The sequence below is a fragment of the Heloderma suspectum genome, chromosome 13 (assembly GCF_057233095.1).
Source record: "Heloderma suspectum isolate Gila_16-S chromosome 13, 16-S_ref, whole genome shotgun sequence".
Classification (NCBI taxonomy): domain Eukaryota; kingdom Metazoa; phylum Chordata; class Lepidosauria; order Squamata; family Helodermatidae; genus Heloderma; species Heloderma suspectum.
In genome coordinates, this window is record NC_139470.1 from 10,305,204 (window position 1) to 10,327,008 (window position 21,805).

General features: G+C 43.0%; 1 protein-coding gene across 2 annotated transcripts in view; it reads right to left on the minus strand.

Moving 5' to 3' along the window:
* RIMBP2 (RIMS binding protein 2) overlaps window positions 1-21,805 on the minus strand; it is a 98,769-nt gene that overhangs the window by 67,837 nt on the left and 9,127 nt on the right. The window contains exons 1-4 of one of the 2 annotated variants that reach the window (XM_084820016.1): window positions 16,161-16,262; window positions 12,699-12,749; window positions 7,817-7,837; window positions 1,536-1,740 (exon numbers count right to left, since the gene is read on the minus strand). In XM_084820016.1, coding sequence (XP_084676142.1) covers window positions 1,536-1,740; window positions 7,817-7,837; window positions 12,699-12,749; window positions 16,161-16,262 — 379 coding nt within the window. Of the gene's footprint in view, window positions 1-1,535; window positions 1,741-7,816; window positions 7,838-12,698; window positions 12,750-16,160; window positions 16,266-21,805 lie in introns of those variants that run through there. The other variant, XM_084820015.1, reaches the window with a different exon arrangement.

Genomic DNA, 21,805 nt, shown 5'->3' on the forward strand with positions numbered 1-21,805 from the left:
TTTATGCTGCTTTTATCTGATGCCTTTAACTTTTGTCTGATATAACATTCCTATATTGTATTTTTATAGTGTGGAAGCCAGCCTGGTAAATTTTACTTGAATGGCTGGGTAAAATTCTATTAAACTTAAATCTTGATTGCTCAGATCTCTGTGTCTGCTGGGCTTTGGACTGAACCCAATTAGCTGTCCTTGTATACACATAAATGAGGATTCCCTCCTGCAACAGCATGTAAGGGCCAAATGAGAAGCGTTTCTGTCAGAAGAGATAAAGCAGAGGCTAGGTCGGGCTTCACTCCCATCCCCTGTGCACTCTTTTTAGCGTTCAAAGCTACTCCCTCACCCCACATTTCTAGTCTGGTCCTAAGTCAACATCTTAATTGGCCCAACTTGCCAATGCAAAGCTCAACAGAGGATCAAGAGCGATGCTAGGCAAAATTGTGGGCACAAATCAACATGCCGGAGCTGTTCCAAGTGTCCTCGGGTGACCTCCAGTCTATGCTGCTGCTGTGACCTTTGCAAATTATTTATGTACTAAAAGCAAACTAGCAAGCCAAGGCTCAGCTTATTAGTGGTAGCTGTTACTGGCAAAACAGAAGAGGCCTAGCCATACCACCACAGCCAGCTCCCCCGCTCCCTTGGGGGAGTTTTATGTGTTGGTTTGGGAAACACACAGCCTAAAGGAACATTATAATCAGAAAGGCAAGAGGAATTGGGTCTGGAATTATTTTGCAACCACCTTCTTTAATTTCTAGATCCTTACTTCCTCCGATGCCTTAAAAAGCAAAGTGAAAAGACATTTCACAGGTTGTTTTGTTTTGTTTTTCATAGCCAAGGACGTCTGGAATGTACTCAAGCGGGCTTAAGTCTCTCTTATTAAGGTAGGGATTGCAGGGGGGCTGATTTAGGGACCAATGCACCAGGACGTTCTCTTATGCAAGCTCCATTGGTTATACAAAAGCAAATGTTAAATCAACAACTCCCTTTCCTGCAGTGCATCTGAGAGCCAATCTACACACTAATCATGTTACATCCCTGTTGGGACTGCACCACTTCAGCCTGCTGGGGGATATACATGCTAAAAGCAGCCTTCCCCAAGCTGGGTGCCTCCAGATGTGCTGGCCAGTGACTCCCATCAGCCCCAGCTAGAATAGCCAATGGTCAGGGATGATGAGAGTTGCAGGTCAAAATATCTGGAAGGACCTAGGTTAGCAAAGGCCAGCCTAAACACTCTCTGATGTAAAAATATTCCCTGGTAATTCAGGGAAATAAATTTTAACCTCGTCCTCCCCCTGATGCAGGAACTTCCGAATTCCTCCTCCCCTCCAAGTTCATCTATCCAGGGCAGGCAGGCTTCACACAAAAATCCCTCTTCCTACAGTCTGAAGTGGTCCATTCCAAACAAAGCCACAACTCATGAATATCCTAATCATTGTAATGAACGAAGTTGCCAAATCCAGCTTCCAGAACTTTCCAGAACTGAACAGAACTTTCTAGACATTCTATGGACAGCTTTGAACCAAAGTGCTCACTCTTACCTTTGCCTAAGGATGTGGCAATTCCATTCATTAATTGGGACAGGGATTTGCTTGGGGGGGCAGGGATATCCACGGATGCCAACGCGTTACTACTCAGGAGATCAATCTTCCCTGCTTGCTTCCGAAACTTTTCCAGCTCCTTGGACAGGAGATTAAACTGCTCGCTCTGCGTCCGACATTTCTCCTCTAGCTCACGAACCTTGGCCTGGGCAAATCGAGAACAGAAAAGAGATGCAGGGGTGCACAGGATGTGGAGGTATGCACATCATGTTCCTCAGGGTTCCAAAGGGCTGGCGCACCCCATTTTTCCCACACACACCCTGTCCACGTGGCCATTCCTAGGTTTATATCCACAGGATCAAATGTAATATGTACATTTGGAGATCTCTGCCTATTAGCCCAGCTGAAATGCTCAGCAGCCCACAGGCAGTCACTCATGGAAATGCAGCCAGAATTCAATGAAGGCAGCATGACTCCCCATGTCAGCTGGAGGATGCTGGGGATTGTAGTCCAACACTTCTGCAGGGAGCCAGGTTGGGAAAGGATGCACCAAGGTGCCAGGATTGTATGAACTATTGTGATGTGTGTGAGATCAACGTTTTGGCTTGAGAGGGGCTGCTGCTATCATGTTAATCACACCACTGATGCCCAGAATCTCTCTGTGGAAGCAGCAGTTAATAGAAACTGCACCTCCGTCTGATCTCGGCTGGGTTAAAAGCACATTTGTATGGGGTGGCACTAAGAATTTGAACAGGGTCTTAGCCAATCACAGCTCCTGGAATAAGACTGCTGGACACATCTCAAGCTATCGCCTGGTTTACATAGTACATTTGTTCACATGAGTGCATGCCCAAGACCATGCCCATGGACAGAAAAGGTATTGTGTAAACCGTGTCCATCAAGAGTGCCAAGGCCAAACTGCAAAGAGCAAACTCAGAGCATCTGTTTCTCTTCCACATACTCATTTTAATATGACAACATGAAAGAATATAAGCAGAGCTGTGTGCATGGTGTTATTCAGCAGGAGCACAGCAAAGTTGTGGGTTGTGTTGTTGGGAGCAGAATTCATCTTCCCGAAAAATCTAGTGCTCTCCCTCTTTTTAAAGGTTCTAGACCTTATGATTGGTAAGATGGAGCCAGCATGGTGTAGTGGAAGCCAGTGTGATGTAGATATCAGACAAGGACTGGGAGAGCTAAAGTCAAATCCCCATTCAGCTTTAGTGCTCACTAGCCTTGGGTCACTGTCTCTGAGCCTAACTTACCTTGCAGGGATGTTGTGAGGTTAACACTGGGGAGTGGGGAGAGAACCATGTATACTGCCTTGAACTCCATGAAGTAAAAATGTTGATTGATTGATTGATTGATTAATTGAATGAATGAATGAATGAATGAATGAATGAATAGCACTGGCAGTGCCTAGTGAAACCTCAAATATTTGGAGAATGGCTGAATAAGATTTTCAAGGAATAGAAGGTGGGGCTGCAATGCTATCTGCCTTCCTAGTTGGGATGTCAGAGAAATCCGTAACAGATTCAAATGAGTTCAAATTTCTATGAATCCAACCTGTAGATTCCACAGCGGATCAGCTTTTTCTGAGTTGCATGGATTCCCCAGACTTGTGGACCAGGGTTTTGTTTTGTTTTTAACTTTTTGGGGGGGGGATTTGGACAAATTCACATTTGCGCTAATGTGCATTAGTGCAAGTGGAACAAAATTCTTGTACATTCCTAAAAAAAAATCTGATACCGTCAATGAGTGGATGACAGAAAGACACACGACAATCCTCGAAACATAGACAAAACATATTTAGAATATCTGTACATCCTGACTTCCTAGTTCTGGGGAACATGGGCGGGAGGGTGCTGTTGCGCTCATGTCCTGCTTGTGGGTTTCCCATGGGCAGCTGGTTGGTTACTGTATGAACAGAATGCTGGACTAGATGGACCCTTGGTCTGATCCAGCAGGGCTCTTCTGATGTTTTTATGTTCCTCTTCTCAATGACTAGCAGAAACTCAATAAATTGTGCCATATAGTTTTTAAAATGCAAAATAAAAATTACGCAAAAAAAGAAAAGAAATCATGCACATTGAGAACATGTCAGGGTCCAAACAGTGGGAAATTAACAAATAGTGCAATCCTATATGTGTCTACTTAGAAGTACGTCCCATTGAGTCCAATGGGACTTACTCTCAGGTAAATGCGTATAGGAACAAACCTCAATGAATAAGTGAAGGAATAAGTAATTTGGGTGGGTTATAGAATTCACCTTTTTTTTTTTTTGTATATTTTCAGTTATGCATTGGTGCAGAATTTGGGGGTGTTTGTTTTAGCCCACACAGCCCTGGTTGTAAGAAACTTGCTTTCAGAACAAGTGAGGCCAAGGGTCCATTTGGCTAAGCACTCTGGATTGGCCAATCCTGAAGAGGTCTTCCCCAGCTCTGTGAACTGAGATCCCCAAATGGAGATGCCAAGAATGGAAACTGGGATTTCATAAATGCAAAGGATATGCTACATTCTGCTGTTGAGTTACTGCTCTAAAAGCAGTGCTGTTTACTGAACACTGAATCCACGGTGAAGAGGCAATCTGATCACACCATTAAGCTCCTAGATTGCAGCTCACCATGCCACTACACACAAAAAGAGAAGGTTGTGCGTGTGAACTGGATATGCGCTCAAGCAACCAAATGACCATTTTTCACTGTGAAATCAATGCCTAGTAGAATTTATCATCATGACTTCATGGAGATTACGACTATCAGTGTTTATTAGCCATGCTAGCTAAGAATGGACCCTCCATACTCAGGAAGAATATAGATCTAATTTCCAGATGTTGGGTCAAAATGAGAAGGGACCATTGTCTCCACACTATTCCTTGCTTTGTAGATGCTTTCTAAGGCATCTGGTTGGCCACAGCTGGAGTACTGGACTAGATGAACCTTTGGCCTGATCCTGCATGGTGATTCTTATGATCACCACTTGTCCAGTAATCAACTTTGCTATGGTAAAACAGTCCTGTGTATTGGCCCTGATATATTCAAAACCCTGCATTCCTGAAAATATTTAACAGCTCATTTTTTTAAAAAAACAACAACACACACAACACGAATAACTTCCAGACATTGTCAAAATAGTTTGTTCAATACTTCCAGCTGGAATGAAGTGGAATGACGTTCAAGTAGAAAGGCTTTGGATCATGCCAAGAATTCTAGTCCTGTTTTTTTGTTTCCAGACTCAGAAAAGCAAGCCAAGCTTTCAGGTGGATCTATGAGTAGAACCCAGGGATCAGAGTACTTTCTGAACCTGGCCCATCGGTAGATGGAGTAATAAGATCACTCTTCAAACACAGCTTGAAGATTGTGGATCTTAATAGCGTGGAGTGAGAAGGGGATGGGAATGAGGCTATAATTATTTAACCCAGAACACAGATGATCACCATGGTAGTTATCAGCTAGTTTAATATTTTTTGCGGATGCAAAAACATTCATAGGGTAAAACTTTCTAGAGGTTGTTAAGAAAAAATACTTCTTTACGTAGCAAGCATTCTCAGCAGACTAGCTGATCTAAAGATTCTTATCCCTGTTATATTGGGCTATTGTTGAAAACTACCAACAGGGTTCCAGCATATTCTACATGCCCCTCCCCCATACACACAACATAGTCTGAGGGTGTATTGAGAAGGAAGACTTAAACTGCTTTAATAATTTATTTTCTTCTCCCTGGGAATCTTGAGAACTGTAGTTCTGGGGATGAGGGGCTTCCCTGTTCGTTCGTTCGTTCATTCATTCATTCATTCATTCAAACCTGCATGAAAATTTTCATTTAAATATTATATTTAAATACATTTTTAAATGCATTTTCTCTCAAAAGATACATCTTTGAACTAAGACACATTTTTTGAATGTTCAGGAATTGTGAAAACTGGTGAACAACTAAATTCTGGTTATTTGCACGTTAGTCAGTAGAGGTGGAGATTGGGTCAATTTGTACTGGAATTTGCCACATTCAAATTTCTCAAGCATTCCTGTTCATGATGATGAAAAGGAAGGATGAGCATTTACAAAAGCCTGTTTGTGGCTTCAGCATACAACCTATGGGTGTGATTGGGGTGGGGTTCTTTTCAACCATTGTGAGGATTTCAAAACTCTCTGGCTCTAATAGTGGATAAGATGATTCTGTGGATTTCTGGAGCAGGGGCAGGCTACAAATGTTTGCCCTAAGGACTATTACCTGCCATGTGTCCACAGACATAATGGAGTTATTCAACCCAATTTGCACACCCGTGACATAGTTCTATGCACATCAGCTGTAAAAGGCAACTGTGGTAGAATATATGTGGATACAACTGTTATGGTCCTCAGACGAAGAGGCATCTTCTCTAGGCCTTTAACTAAAAGCTAGAAACACTTTTTGAATTGGCACTGACGGCTGGTAGTCACTTGCCCAGTGATATGAGGGGTTTCCAGAAAATTCTGAATCGCAAACCCTTCCAGACAACATTCTGGAACATTTTCTGGAAGATCTTCCTATGCAAACTAGGCTAATTTGTATGGGGTAATTTGCATAAGAAAATTTTCAGTTTGCATCAGAAAATGTTCTGATGGTCTAGAGAGTGATCTAAATTAGCATGGTTACTTTATTTATATTCAGTAATACACCTACATTGTATTCCTTTCGGCGCCAGGTGAAGATCTTTTTATTTTCCCAGGCATTTTAGCATTTTAGCTTTCTAGACTTTTTGCTTTGCTGTTTTAAATCTGTATTTTAAATTCCTGCACTGCTGCTAGGTTTTATTGTGGTTGTATTGTTATATTGTGGTTTTAATGTTCTATATATTTTATATTGTTTTATTGTGTGCCGTTTGGCTTTAATTTTTGTGAACCGCCCAGAGAGCTTCGGCTATTGGGTGGTATAGAAATGAAATAATAATAATAATAAAAAAATAGTAATCAAAGCTAAAAAAAGGACTCTTATGTTTTTGTCCCAATACACTGCAAACATTTGAGAAGGGAAATTAAAGCGCACTCAATATGATTTAAATATTATATTATGGAGAAATTATTATTGGAATACTTGTAAACATGAAAGGCAATAGCATGCAATTCCTTTACATTGTTTACATTTAAGGGGGGAGGTACTGAAAACTGTTGATGCACTAATAAATTTTAGCAACCCAAAGATATGCATGATTTGTTAACAACCACTCATCTATTTCAACAGAGTTCAACATGTTTCCACAGCTGGGGCAGCTTCAGTTTTGCTGTCCCTACTTATTAGCTCCATTTCACACTGAGACACATGATACATATATGCCACTGAAATGCACATCTCATATACTTTCGAGGGGTAATCACCTGAAAAACATTAATTGCAACTCTGAAACTGCCAAGCTTGCCTAATATTGTATATTTCCAATTGGCATCCATTTGTTACGAATGAATTAAGAAAATGGAAAATTTTGCGCAGAAAAATAAAGCAGGGAAAATTTTCCTTTATGGACAATTTTCTGCCCCACATCCTGTGCTTGCCTAAAGAAGCCTTGATTATTGCATTGGCTATTAGTTACTGAACACACTCCTCTTCTTTGTGTGGAGGCTGGAGAGAAATAGTTTGGCAGTTTTGAACATGACCATTGAAGGGGAAAGAGACGCCTGCATTTTATATCAAGCTGGCAAAAGGGTGTGTGTGTGTGTGTGTGTGTGTGTGGCTAATGCATTCTGTTTGCTTTTGGGGGGCTGGGGGGGGGGATGCTGCTGCTTTAAAAACACTATCTGTTTAAGTACTTGGCCACTGCCCCATGCTCCAATTGCAGGGTGTGTAATAAACAAAACAAAGCCTCTGGGTTTCTCTCTTCACAAAGGAAGAATTGCGGACTTGAAGACTACCAAACGCTGTCTTCCCATTAATCAGCCAGCTAGCCAGCCAAGTAATCTCAAATCCACATGCAACCTGAAAGTTATGGCTTTGCATGAAGGTTCTGAACCATTCTTACTGGGCATGCTGGTAAGACGGGTCATTGACATCAAAATGTGGGCCTGGAGAGTCTGCCATTCATTAATCACTCTTTGTGCCAAGGTTCATGGACAGAAGGATATACCATTGGCTTTGATCCCACCCCCTCCCAAAGGCATCCGTATCAGTAACTAAGCATGCTTTTGTAACAATGATTCCACTGTGGGCATTTCATGCAAAGGTAGGCTACATTCATTTAGCATTAGCAATTGGTGCAGGGTTGGAGCGGGAGTGAAGGATAGGGAGGTGTCCTCCCCCCCGGTCTGAAATACCTGCATGCTGTCCAAGGTGGTCTGGATGAAGAGCAAAGCAATATACACAAACACGAAGACACAGGGGGAAAAGATGTGGAATAAAAGAAAGATTTGTAAAACAACAAAACCAAAAAAGCGCTGAACAACAACAGATTAGAAAACACTTTTTCTTTTGCACATTTCAAACTGATACATATGTCGAGCATATCTATGCTACATGGGTAAACCTGTTTCAGATCCAGTTTAGATATTGCAGCTTGCTGCAAAAGATCCTGGGAATGGCAGTTTGGTAAGAGTATTGGGGAGCCTTTGTTCAAAGTCTTCAGAACCTCCACAGAACTAGTAGTGCTCCCAAAGATTTTGTCGGAAACTTTCCTAGCAACTTTGAGGCATCTTGAAGGGTGCAGGTGAGGAAGGACAGGAGAAAATTGCAATGTTTGTGGGGATGGGGTGGTTACTGGTAGAAACGGCGACAGCAGCATCTCCCCACCCGCCCCATCCACTCCAATTCATGCTTGACAGCAAAGTTTCCCTACCTGTTCAAGTGGCACAGAGCTGTTACAATCAATGTTCAGGTGGGCTGCCAGGTTTCCCCAGAATGCCTCAGTCAGAACAACACTATGAGATGACACAGTGTCATTCTTACTGAGGCACTGTTAGAATAAAAACATGGCAGCCTCTCACTAGCCAGTGGGAGTCACCATCTTCCTCCTCCCCCCAGCCATGATGTGGTATTTTTCGGGCATGGGGGGTGGGCATGGCAGCCAGCCTGGCCTACAGTTTCATGCCGCTTGAAGCTGTGGGAAAAGTTTGGTTTAATGCAAGAGGAGTGGGGGGAAATGCTACCTCTGCTGCTTTTACCATGAAACCCTTGCCCTCCAAAACTTTGCAACTTTCTCCTGTTCCCCACACCCCATCAATAGAATTGCCAAGAAGCCCTTCCAGTTTCACAGCTTGCAGAAAGTGTAGCTACTAGTGTGGCTACTTCTGAATCGCCAAAAAAAAAAAAAAAAAAAAAGAGGCTGCAAGAGGACACCAATTTGCATGAAATTGCATGAGTTCATTTATAGGTGCAAATTTGGTTATAGATGCAAATTTGGAAATTACTACTATAATTTAAATAGGAATACAGTACAACTCACTATGACAGGGACGGGCAACTTGTGGCCCTCCAGATGTTTTGGACTACAACTCCCATCAACCCTAGCCATCATAGCCAATTGAGGGATGATGGGAGTTGAAGGCCGCATGTTGCTTCCACCCCTGCATTGTAGTGTGGAAGTCTGTGATCAGGTGACCTATACGCCTCCCTACTCAGTCTGCTGTTCAGGCTGTTGATGGGCAACGGTTCTGATGGTTCTTCATCTTTAACCCAGAATTGGACAGGACAGCCCTTCAGACAGAGGATGGTCCTCTGGCAGCCCTTCACATAGAGGATTGTCCTCTGTAAAAGAGCACACATGGCCACCCTAGCTACACAGACCCACAATTACTCAAATTCCTTGATAAGGAGATAAGAGGGTAGAACACAAGGTTGAAACTGGTTTTATGTGAGCAACGTAGATATGCCTGCAGATACACTTACCACACTTAAAAAAAGAAAAAGGGGAAAAAAACCCATGCATTAATAGCAACCACATTAGGCATACATTTCGAAAAAATCAATACTGCTGCTGATTTGCAGTCTCAACAGGCCAATTAAACAAACACATACGGTGGAAAAATTAATAGGCTCAAAGGCAATGCAAGATCAATAAGCGAATCACAAAGGCAAGAAAGAGCAGAACATTTAGGTAAAACTGGAATTTCAAGAAGGCTGCTTTCCTAGTTATAGCCCCTTCCACTTCAGCCAAACTAATTTCCTCTAGCATGTGCTGGAGGTTTGTTATCTTATTATGAGGTGACTTTAAAAAACACACAAAAACAATTTTAATACTTTTGGTGGTAACAATGAAATCTCATAGATAACACTTTTCCATGAAGGCATAAAAACTTCTAGCGGTAGGAAGAAAAACCTTAACCCTTTGTGAGCAAGCACAGGCAGTGATGTTAGTTCTGCCTATGTGGACCAAAACTTAAGCGGCTCTCAATCCCTCTTCTCCTCTGGCACCTACTTTGGCAGAGTTCTCCTCATTATACACCAGAGTTGTTGACTTCCATTTCTGTTTGAGGTCTCCCCCGCCCGCCCCCCGTTGCTGATAGCTTCACTCCATCTGCACTTCTTTGCAGTATTAATTTCACTCTGCACTAGCCTGTCCTGCATTATTTGAAGAACCATGAACTTGTGGTTCAAGATACAATAGAAAAACAAAAGATGCCCTTCTCAGTGGTTTATGTGTGTGCATTTACAGTACAGGTTTGTTAAAGTCAAGCTGTGTCAAGATCCCCAGCTCAGAGATTTAACTTGTATAGATTTGTGGGAGGGGGCAGAACTTTGAAGGATGGCCAGTCTAGTAACTCACATCCACACTCACAAATTCAAATCTTCTAAGGCCAAATATAAGGACAATATATGAATCTTCAAAGGCCTAATATAGGGACAACAATTAACTAGGGGAAATCCTTACTTCTAGTCTACGATCCTGGTAAATTGCTATCCACATTCATTGCAATCCCTGGTTTTGCCTCGATGCTTCGTTAAAGTGTTGGTACTGTGAGTTGCTACGTTTGCCATTCTTTAGCATTCAGCCCCAGTTACCATGGACATGGTCCAGGAGGAGGAGGAGGAGGAGGAGGAATGATGATGATGACGATGTATCTATATGCCACCTCAGTTGCTAAAAGACCATCAAGGTGGTGATAAACAACTTACAACAATAAAACCGTAACAATAATTAGAACATTAAAATTGTAAAACATTAAAACAACTGCATATTTTAAAAGGTTACATTTTTAAAAAGTGTCCCTTTCTAAATGCCAAGAGACTGAGGGCCAATTGTAGTTCTTGAGGGAACGTTCCTGGGGGGGTCTGAATTCTGTGCCTTTTAGCTGAACAGAGGCATTGTAAGAGGAAGAAAAGGATTGCGATGCTTGCTTTTTTTAAGCAGGGGGAACACCTCCCCCACCGCCCCACTCCAAATTGACTCAATGGGCCTTTCTTGTGGATTAATGACCAGTTCAGAGGACCGGAAGGCAAAGAGGAGCAATCCTTGTGTCGATAAAATGCACCCAGTCATTAATTTCCAGGAAATGTCCAGCATCAAAGATCATAATTGCTATTAGAAGTTGTTAATGAAGCCAGTGGAGACATATAGATTGTTACTTCTCTGGGCACTGGCTGTATTTACAGGGAAGTTAATTGGTTTTGACTGAGCCAGAAAGACTATTGGATTCGGCCCTCAATATTCTTTTGGTGTGGCAACCTTATTTATGGCTAGGTTTATGAGGCCCTCAGGAACATATAAGAAAAAATGCAGCAATCTTTCTCCCCTGCAAAAAGAGTGATTTCTGAGCTGCTCTGACATCCATTGCAACAAATCTGAATGAGTTTCTATGCTGCCCTTCTCTCCTTCAATCACACACCTCAAAGTCACCAACATGCAGGATGCAGACAATTTTTGAACACCTGCACAATAATCAGCTTTGTGCACCAGTTTAACCACCATGGCTTCCCCCAAAGAATCCTGGGGATCAGAGTGCGGTGATGGTGTTGAGAGTTCTCCATTAGAGATCCCCAGTCCCATGGCACAGAACTACAGTTCCCCAGGGAGAAGGAATGACTGTTAACACCATTTATTGCATGAGTACACCTTGCTTGTGTCTCTCCTCCTTCCCAGACCTGTCTCTGCTTCCACTTTCCACCTACTCAATTTTTGTGTTGGCCTGTCCCTCATTATCCTTTTCTGTTTTATGCTGAAGCTGCCTCTTTGAACTCTTTAAGAATGTTAAGAACATAAGAGCAGCCATGCTGGATCAGACCAAGGGCTGTCCATCCAGTCCAGCATTCTGTTCACACAGTGGCCAAGCCAACCAGCTGTTGACCAGGATCCCACAAGCAGGGAATGAGTGCAACAGCATCCTCTCGACCATGTTTCCCAGCAACTGGTACACATAGGTTCACTGCCTCTGGTACCAGAGGTAGCACATAGCCATCGGGACTAGTAGCCATTGATAGCCTTTTCCTCCAGGAATTTGTCTAACCCACTTTTAAAGCCATCCAAATTGGGGGCCATCACTACAACTGAAGCTCTTTGACTTCCTTCCTTCTGCCAATCCCTGATGTTCATATGCAAACTGCCTCATCATGCTGATCCCTCTCATTTGTCCATCTAGCCCAGTACTGTTTATTCTGACTTGTCAGCAGTAATCCAGGGTGCCTGGCTAATGGTGTTTCCCAGTTCTGCTACCCATGAACACCCCAAGATTCCTTTAGCTGGAGATACCAGGGGTTGAACCTGGGACTGTCTGCATGCAAAGCTTGGGTTCTACCACAGAGCTATGGCTCATTTCATTGCCCACTTGAGCTCTCCTCTTCTCAAGTTCCTTCCTGTCAGTCCCTTTGGCCTCTTTCTCCCATTTCAGTCTCTTTCCCTGCGTTCTGGGCTGGATGCAAAGAGGGAAGTGTGAGGAGTTGTAAGATGGTAAACCAAACCTACCACTCATCATTGGAAGGAGCAGCCACTGTTAATTATTTTATGTTAAAATTCCTTCTTACAGTAACACACAAGAACAGCCTCAGTACATAAACTAGCATGCTCTTAACTCTTATCCTGATCAATTAAAAGAAATCCTGCCTTCACCCATTAATCTACGAGTTCACTGTTCTACTGGTTGATTAATCTACCAGTTGATTAATCCACCAGTTGATTAATCTACCAGTTGATTAATCTACCAGTTCAACTGACTACAGCTTGCAGCCTTAATTATGATATCATTAAGAGGTAAGGAAGGTCTTGCTTACCTCTAGCAGCTGAACTGCACCTTCATGTTCTTTCTTAGCTTCAACCTGAGCCTGAAAAGACAGAGAAATGGAGGAAGAAAATTACACCACATTCCTGTCATCCTAGAATATACAGATCTTTATGAACTTCATGGTTGGCTTGTTTTTAACATATTCTGGGCCTTTAACATACTTTTCCACCCAAAGAGGCTGCATTACAGAATTTTAGAGGCCACATATTCCAGAATTCCTTGCTGTGTAGTAAGGTGATGAGGCTACTCTGATGGTGCATACTGACTTTTATGTTTGTTAATAAATGATTGCGTTTTTTTAAGGTTCTTTTCAGCTCTGGGTCAGTTGAACCCACAGGAGACCTGGAAATCCATCTCCCACCAGTATTAGTATTGCAATTGAGATGGAAAGCTGGGACAGATCTTACAGGACAGCAGCAATGAGCAAAAAAAAAAAGCAGGCCAGCGGGTGGCCAAGGAAGCTGAAAAAGCCTGGGGCAGTTGACAAATATTAAAACCCTAAAAATACAATATTAAACGTAATAGAAAACTTTTTGCATACTAGGGATATAAGGATTATGTAAAATCCATTCCATCTGTGTTTCGTGGATTGTCAGGATTTTTTGTTTCTGAATTTGTGCAAATTTGCATTTGCACAGATGCGCAGTTGCAGAAATTTGCAAATTCCCCCAAATGCAAATTTTCATGCATTTTATGGGGGGAATGCACATTTTTGGCTGGTTTTTTTTTATTTCATGGATTTTTATACAATGAAATTTGTGCAAACTTCAGGAAAGAGAGAAAACTGGTCCGCAAATCCGCAGAATCCACCCAACAGTGGAAAAGCCAGGCCACTGCGGAATCTGTGGGTGGGATTCATGAAAATCCGAACTCATTTGGTTCCGTTGCAGATTTCTCTGACACTCCTATTGCATACAAAAATCTAAAACAATTTTGTACAATCAACAATAAAAATCCCAGGACCCATTAAAAATCTTATCATATGCTGTCAAATGCCTGGGAGTAGAAGGAAGCCAACCCAGCACCAGAACAATGACCATGTTGGTGCCAGGCAGACCTCACTGAGGAGAGCATTCCAAATCAGGGAGCCACCACCTAGAAGGACCTCTTCCTTGTTGCCATCCTCTGAACCTACCTTGCAATCTACCAAGGAAGATTGCAGCATATGGGTAGGTGCATACTGGGCAGAGGCGCTCCCTCAGGTATTGTGCTCTCAAGCCTCTTAAGGCTTTATAGGTCAAAACCAGCACCTGGAATTAGGCTCGGAAAACTTGAAAGTCAAGAATGGCCCATTCTTTCTTCAGTCTGCAGCTGAAAGAGGCCCCATGCATAGAGCAAGGGGCTCTTGGCTGAAGCTTCATCAATTCCTGGCCAACTTCACACACCTCCTGCATTTGTTTGCCTCCTAAAGAAACTGATCCTTATTTGAGAGTCTCTGACTACTTGGGGAAATGGAGTGTGCAAAAAGTATCCTTTTGTGCAGTCAAGTTAAAAAAACTGTAATGTTTGCTTTTTGTATTAGACTAATATACTTTTCTACTGGCATCTGATAATAATAAAAAAATTCACCAAACAAAATTGATCTCTAGAGTGCAAACAATACCTTGGCAGGTAATAAGAAGCCTTTGTCTTATCTATCATTGCAGGCTTAATAATAGCATATATCTTCCCAGAATTCAGGTGCATAACAAAGATGGAGAAAGAGACATACATCTGCGCTGTAAACCTAGGTTCGTGGGAAACTTGGTTATTTTATTGGATCTCCTTATCAGCTTAGAGTCTGGGAGGACAATATTACATTCTTCTTTCTGTGATTGGGAGGCTAGGTAGGAGAGCACGAGTGGGGAGAAAAGTTTCATATATTCCGAAATACAATCGCTCCTGATTACACTATCAGGGGGCTAAGGTGAAGCTAGTGGTTATTACCTTTGTTTGTGGGGAAGAAAGCTTTGGAAACTCATAAAATCAGTGGTGGCTTCAGGGGCAAAGTCTACACCAGCCTTACACATTGATATGGCTGCCTCCACTATCATGTTGTTTGGACTTTGCAATTTGTCATGTTTAACCCTCTGTAGAAATTTGCCGCCATTTATTTATTTATTTGTTGCGGACACTGCAAGTTGGAGCAAGTTAGATGGCAGAGACTGCACCAGTGGGTGGGGGTTGCATGTGGCCTGAGTATTGCTCGCCCCTTCTCTAAGTCTGCCAACATCTATACCTGCACTATTTATATGACTTACAGTGCTCAGTTTTTTCCCCATTGAATGTAGTAGCAGAAAAGACACCAGTGTCTCTAAACAGTCACAGATTTGTCTGTAAACAGCCTTCTACTATCTTATTTACCATGTCGTTATCTTCTCTTCTTCCAAGTCTTTCTTAAAGACACATTCCGTTAATGAAGCCTGACTCCAGATGCAATGCAGTCGTGTGGGTAGCTGGCCTACAGAAGTACTTTATGACACCAAGTAATCTATTTAAAAGTTTAATTCCATGGTGTATAACTGTAGATACACCCTATTGGGCCATTTACATTGCAAATTTAAACCAGTTTCAATCTGGCTGGGACATCATGACGTTCCTCAAAGGATCCCATGAATTACTCTTTGGAGAGAGTCAAAGTCCTCAGTATCTTTACAGAAATACCAACCCCAAGGTTCCTTGGTTACAAACTGTGACAATTTTTAAAAAAAATTATTTAAATTGGTATGTTAAGCAAACCCATAAATTTGCCAGGAGTCCTCCTCTTGACTTTACAGGCTCAACCAAGAGGTGAAGCAGATGCCAATATATCTGGAACTTGGGCTTTGCCATAAGATGTATGGTGGCCCATTATCATGTACAGCCCCATTCAATCAATGTTAAAGTACAAACACAGGAAACTATGTTCAGATTATTAGTCTATTTAACTCAGTATTGTCTCCATTAACTAGCCATGGCTCTCCAGGATTTCAGTCAGGATCCTTTCCTGGCACACCTGGAAATGCCAGGGATTGAACCTGGGACCTTTTGCATGCAGGGCATATGCTCTACCACTGACCTATGCCCCCCTTCCTTAATGTAATGGGCATGTAATATAATATTACCCGTTGCCAATCAACTTACAGGACCCATTTTGAGAAAAGTCATCTTCTTAACCCTAGGCTTAACCCTAACCTCATGTGAAACTGAAACAGCTCCCCATCCACACAGTATACGCAAAGACAGTAGACAAGCCATCCTGGCTGACCACTCAGTCTGTCTGCCCAAGCTAAGTTTTACTGAGGCCCCTGTTACTGCACAGGGACCCTGATTTTACAAATCCTAAACCTAAGCCGATGCTTAATCCTCTGGCACCCATCCAAATTAAAGAAGAGGCTATGAAATTGTGTTGCTAAATCTGAAACACCAATCTGTTCCACCTTTTCTGTTGTGGGTTTGCATTGTTGCTCGCTCTTCTCCTTCCCCCCCTTACCTTCTGCAGGAGTTCAATTTCCTTCTGTTTTGCGTTGAGAACAGCCAAGGCTTGCTCATGCTCCAATTCCAGCTGTTGCCGCCGTTCAGCAGCCTCTCGCATATGCTGTTGAGTGGGAAAGAAAAGCAACCCATGAGGCAAGATAAGCAACAGTTGTATGCTTCCTTCCATGAGGATGCTAATGCTTAGGCGTGTAATGCTAATCTTTAACAGGGGGAAAAAACCTTTGGAGCAACGCCAAGTGAATGTAACAGACATCTGAGGAGTGTATGAAATTTAACCATCCAACAACTCAGTACATGTACATACTGTTGCCAAAGATAGGTTTCCAGCAGCAAATCACACAGACCCGGCAGGAGTTCCATAGAGGAATTTCATCACACTGTCCAAAGCATTTTGTAAAGGTCAAGTTTTATTTACTGGATTTGCTCCCCACTTCCTGGCCAATCCTGACTCCCAAATTATAATAGGTCCTTTGTAACAGTTAATAAATGGTCTCTAATTCCTGCCATCTAATATCTATCCAGAATTATGGCATTAGCTTTTTAAAAAAGAAATATTTCTTTTTGAAATGCTTGGAGATATTCAGTGTGTTTCTGAATAAATCACATTGTTTAATAGGTGATTGTTTTGCCTTTGGCTTCGGATTGCTCATATTCTTGACAAATGTCAAAACCTTTGAATAAGCAATGGGACACATTAAGTATTACATCTGACAGGTGGGGCCACAAATAGTGAGTTGGAAAGCCACAAACACAGAGCCAAAGCAGTACAGAAAGTGACAACAGGGACCATAGCTTGGTGCCAAGGCACATGCTATGCATGCAGAAAGCTCCAGAAAGTCCTTAGCATCTCCAGTTAAAAGGATCAAGTAGCAGGTGATGAGAAAGATTCTGGAGACCCTGGAAAGTTGGCACTAGTCAGAACAAACAATTCTGGGCTAGATGGACAAAGGCTCTGACTTGGTATATCATAGATTAGAAAATGGAATGGAAAGCAGCTGTGGGTAAAAACAAGGCGAAGTGACACAGACTGGATAGATTTGCCCTCCCTAACCGCAGCCAAACTTTAACTATGGGCAGAGGCATTTACCCCAAAGTCAGCTCATCATCCTCTTGCCTCTCCCTCCCTGCCCTGTATTGTTTCACCAGCATCTATTTCAGATTGTAAGCTCCTTGATGGCAGAGACCAGTGCATGTTGCCTATCTTACTCTGCAAAGCACCACTCCTAAACAGATGGCTTGGTATAAATCATCGGTGCATAAAAAGATGCCTCTGTTATCAGAGACCCTGGGACAAAGCACTGGAAGTTCTGTTTAGGATATTATGGCCAACAGCCCTTGATTGTCCTATATTCCTTTGAGTGCTGTTGCTTATGTAGCCAAAATGGCGCCATCCATGCACAAGCAGGAGAGATCAGTAGGCTTGGGGGAAGTCCAAGGTTTGCAGAAGAGAAAAATTGGGCAACTCCCCCCCCCCCCGAGGACTGAGGGTGTTCAGTGGCTATGGAATGCTGTTGGGGGTGGGGGGAGACAGACAACCACTGGGTGAGGCTGGATGGCAGTGGCTGGAATTTTGTTGCAGGTCCCACTCATCCACTAAGCAAATGGCCTTTGCTTGCATCCCAGAAAATGGTTTGATCAGCCCTTCCTCTCCCCACAAATCCTTTCAGTTGTTGCCAACTATTCCCATCAAACATACTGACAGGAATTGGTGCCTGCCCAAGGACTTCAGTGTGGACAAAAGGGCTGATGAATCTTCATCATCGCTGCAAATAGGCCAACTTTCCATCTTGGAATTGTCCAGAATTAGCTGGCAAAAGCAGCAAGAAACCTTTATTATTATGCCTATTTTTGAAGGACTAAAATAGGAATGAGAAGTATCCATGCTTGCTTGGCAAAGCTTCTCTTTCTTTCTTTCTTTCTTTCTTTCTTTCTTTCTCTCTCTCTCTCTCTCTCTCTCTCTCTTTCTTTCCTTCTTTCTTGTAAAGGGCAGGGGACAGATGTTGGCAAATGGGTTTTTCTTTAGTTTTTAAGCAAAGAAAGGAAGAATTCCTTTGTCTGCCTTTGTTCCCCCTGAAATACACATGCTGGGCTTGGCCTCCTATTTTGCTTGCCCAACAAAGTTAAGATTGTAAAGCAGCATTTGAACTTCACTGCGTTGCTCTAAGAGAGACCACAGAAGCCTTTGCTGTGGTTCAGTGAGCTGACAAAACTGGCAGGAGGGGGGGCGAGCCCAGCAAAAGAATGAAGCTCCTACATGGTTGATTTTTTTAGAAAACAAACATACCCCAAAACATTGTATAGACCAGCATCAACAATTTACAGTGCAATCCTATACATGTCTACTCAGAAGTAAGTCACATTTAGTTCAACGGGACTTCCTCCCAGGTAAGCAGATTTAGGATTGTAGGCTTAGAAATAGATAATCCTGTTATTATTATTATTATTATTATTAGTTCTACACTTGCATGTCAGTGTGCTCTGCATGTCTACTGGTTTGCTACAGAAGTGCAGGATTTGCTAACTAGCTTGCAGAGAATCTCAGCTTTCATGTTTATTTAGGGATGGCGCGGGCTGAGAAGCCGGTGGAACCACCCCTGCCTGCACCCCGGAGCCCCGGAGCCCCTTGCCTATGCTCAGCACATGGTCTGCGCTCACCCCAGTGGCCTTGTTGAGCTTTATGGTCGCCATTTTGAGAAATAAAATGGCGATCACAAAAATGTGCATATTTGCACACATGCGAAAACATGCATTTTGCAAATGTGCATATTCGCATATGCACAAAAATGTGCATTTTCAACATATACACATTTTTGCACACACACAAATATGCACCTTCACAAAAATGCATATTACACACATGAGAATATGCGCATTCGCAAAATGAGCATTTTCGCACACACAAAGACATGCACATTTTTGCGATTGCCATTTTATTTTTAAATGGCAACCGCAGAGCTCGGCGAGGCTGCTGGGGTAAGTGCGGGCTGCTCACTGAGCGTGGGAGGAGCTCGAGCATGGTCTGGGGACTGGCGGACAGGGGCTGGGGGTGGCATCCGGAGAACCCAGAGACGGGGTAAGTTTGCACATCCCTATGTTTGTTTGTTTATTTATTTACTTGCTTATTTTAAATCAGGCTTCCAGCCTTTGTGCCTGAAGCAAAAGTTGGGAGAAAGTTGTAGGGAAAGTCTCTTTCATTAATTTTTTAAAAAATCTTGCCAAAACATTAAAAAAAAACCAAGAGACAGAGCGTTCATAAAGCTGCTGTTCCACTCATGCTATTGATGTAGAAATAGGGTAAGTGACCTCTAGGGTAGGGCAACACCAAGACCGCATGCTCCTGTTTTCCAGGAAATTTCTGCTATTGGTGTTGCACTAGAGATCGCTTATGCCAGTGCAATGCCAATGGTGTCAGTTGAGAGGCAGCATAGGATACTATCCACAGAATGGAACAATTTTTTGCAAAAGCGAAACAAGCACATGGAAATATATTCTAGTTGCATAATTTATTATGATGGCAGACATTTGGGTTTCCTGGTTTTTATTGTTATCTGTTGGCTCTTGCATAGAGATGTATGAGAATTTTGTTCGCACTCTCAAAAGAGTCAAGCATGCCCTGTTCGTAACCACGAATATGAGCAGGAGAATGCATTCTCCGAAAAGTTTCGCAAATTCTCGAACTCACATTTGAAAATTGTGCAAACTTCAGAGAAAAAGCAGTATGAAATGGCACAATTTTAAAAATGTGCAATTTCACACTTTAGTCTATGGGGGAAAGTTGCACAACTTTGAAAAATACTCAGATTTCTGCACAACTTTCCACTTCAATCATTTTTTATTTGCTGGGCAATTCCAAGATGGAAAGTTGGCCTACATGCAGCAATGATGAAGATTCATCAGCCCTTTTGTCCACACTGAAGTCCTTGGGCAGGCACCACTTCCTGTCAGTATGTTTGATGGGAATAGTTGGCAACAACTGAAAGGATTTGTGGGGAGAGGAAGGGCTGATCAATTTTCCCATTTGCACAAATCAAACAGTGATCACTAGCACTCACGGAAACTGAAGGAGAGATGAGCCTAAAGTAGGTGTTTGGAGAATCTGGGTGAATGCGGACATCACTTGCTTGCCCATTTAGTCTTGAACTGGTGACCTTGGGAGATACTGGGCAAGGATTCTGATTAGGCCATTTCAAGTCAGGCCCAGGCCTGCTTGAGTCTGGTTCCAGCTCAAAATGGGGTTTACCTCCAGTATCAGAGGCAGTATGCCTTTCAGTACAACTTCTTGGGAACACCAGCAGGAGGGTGCTGTTGCCCTCCTGTTCTGCTTGTGGGCTCCCCATAGGCACTTAGTCGGTCACTGTGCAAATAGAATGCTGCCTGGACTAGATGGCCTTTGGTCTGATCCAGTGTGGCTCTTCTTAAGTTCTTTTGAGTTTTCGACAGGGTTACTTACATAATCCCAATGGTTTTCAAGATCAGCTGGGGGAGGATTGGCAGTGGGGAGGATCTGCACATCACTTGGAAGGCTGGCCATGGTATTCATCTCTCTTTCCACCCTACTCTTCTCTCCAACACGTGTGCAAGGGATGAGATTGACCCCAGGAACAATTTTCAAGGGGACCACTGAGATTTATTTTATTTTTGTTAACTGCCCCAGGAATAGACTTATTTTTTAAAATTCTGAGATTGTGTGCATGCGTGTGTATACACACACACACACACACATGCATGCAAGTGTGTACGCATGTGTATCTATATCTCCTACTGTCGACATTAACTGCAATTCAAATGGCTTTTTGAATGTCATTGCTTTTTTTCCCCAGGAAGATAACTGGGACAAGGCATGGAAAGCGACTCAAATTTAATTCCATGCTAGGACACGGCGATCAAAGGGGATTGTCGCCTGATCAGCACACATGACTCCAATGCTGCAACAGTGACAGGGGGCCAGGCTGCTGGCACGCATCGGGCAAAAGGAAAGGGCAGGGGAGAGAGAGAGAGAGAGAGCTATTTCCATTGAGATGTTATATTTAACTTTTCAGGGTATTAAGCTGTTTCAGCGCATTTCAGGCCTGGCTCTTCTGCCAAGTTAATAGGTCCAGATATGATGAAAGACCGAATTAAAACCACTCCTTCTCAATGTAGCAGCTGGGTTGCTCCCCCGGACCCTATGCTCCAAAGATGAAACAACAGCAAAACAAAACAAGCACCCCTCTCCTGGTCAAGTTTTTATAAGGTGTGGGTGGCTAACCTGTGGCACAGAGCCCGACAAGGGACACAGGTTATGGGGTTCAGTGCATAGCTGGCCTGGAGCCAGAGGTCTCATGGATGCCAGGACTGGAGCCTACTGCAGGGTTTGAACTTGAGATCTGTGGGGTATCTCGCAGGGATTCAGTCTCTGTGCCACTGCCGACCTCAGGCCAAAGGTGGGAAATGCAGAGAAACCAGCCAGACCAGTGCATACTCTCCCATTTCCTTGAGAGCTAAGAGGTAGCTGGGTTTGGCTTCCTTTGCAAGAAAGAGCCTATGGAGGCTTATGGCATTTTTGGAGTGTTTAGAGACACCTTCCCCCAGCTAGTGCTCTCCAGTTGTGTGGGACTGCAACTGCCACCATTGGCCATTGCTGGCTTGGAATGATGGGGG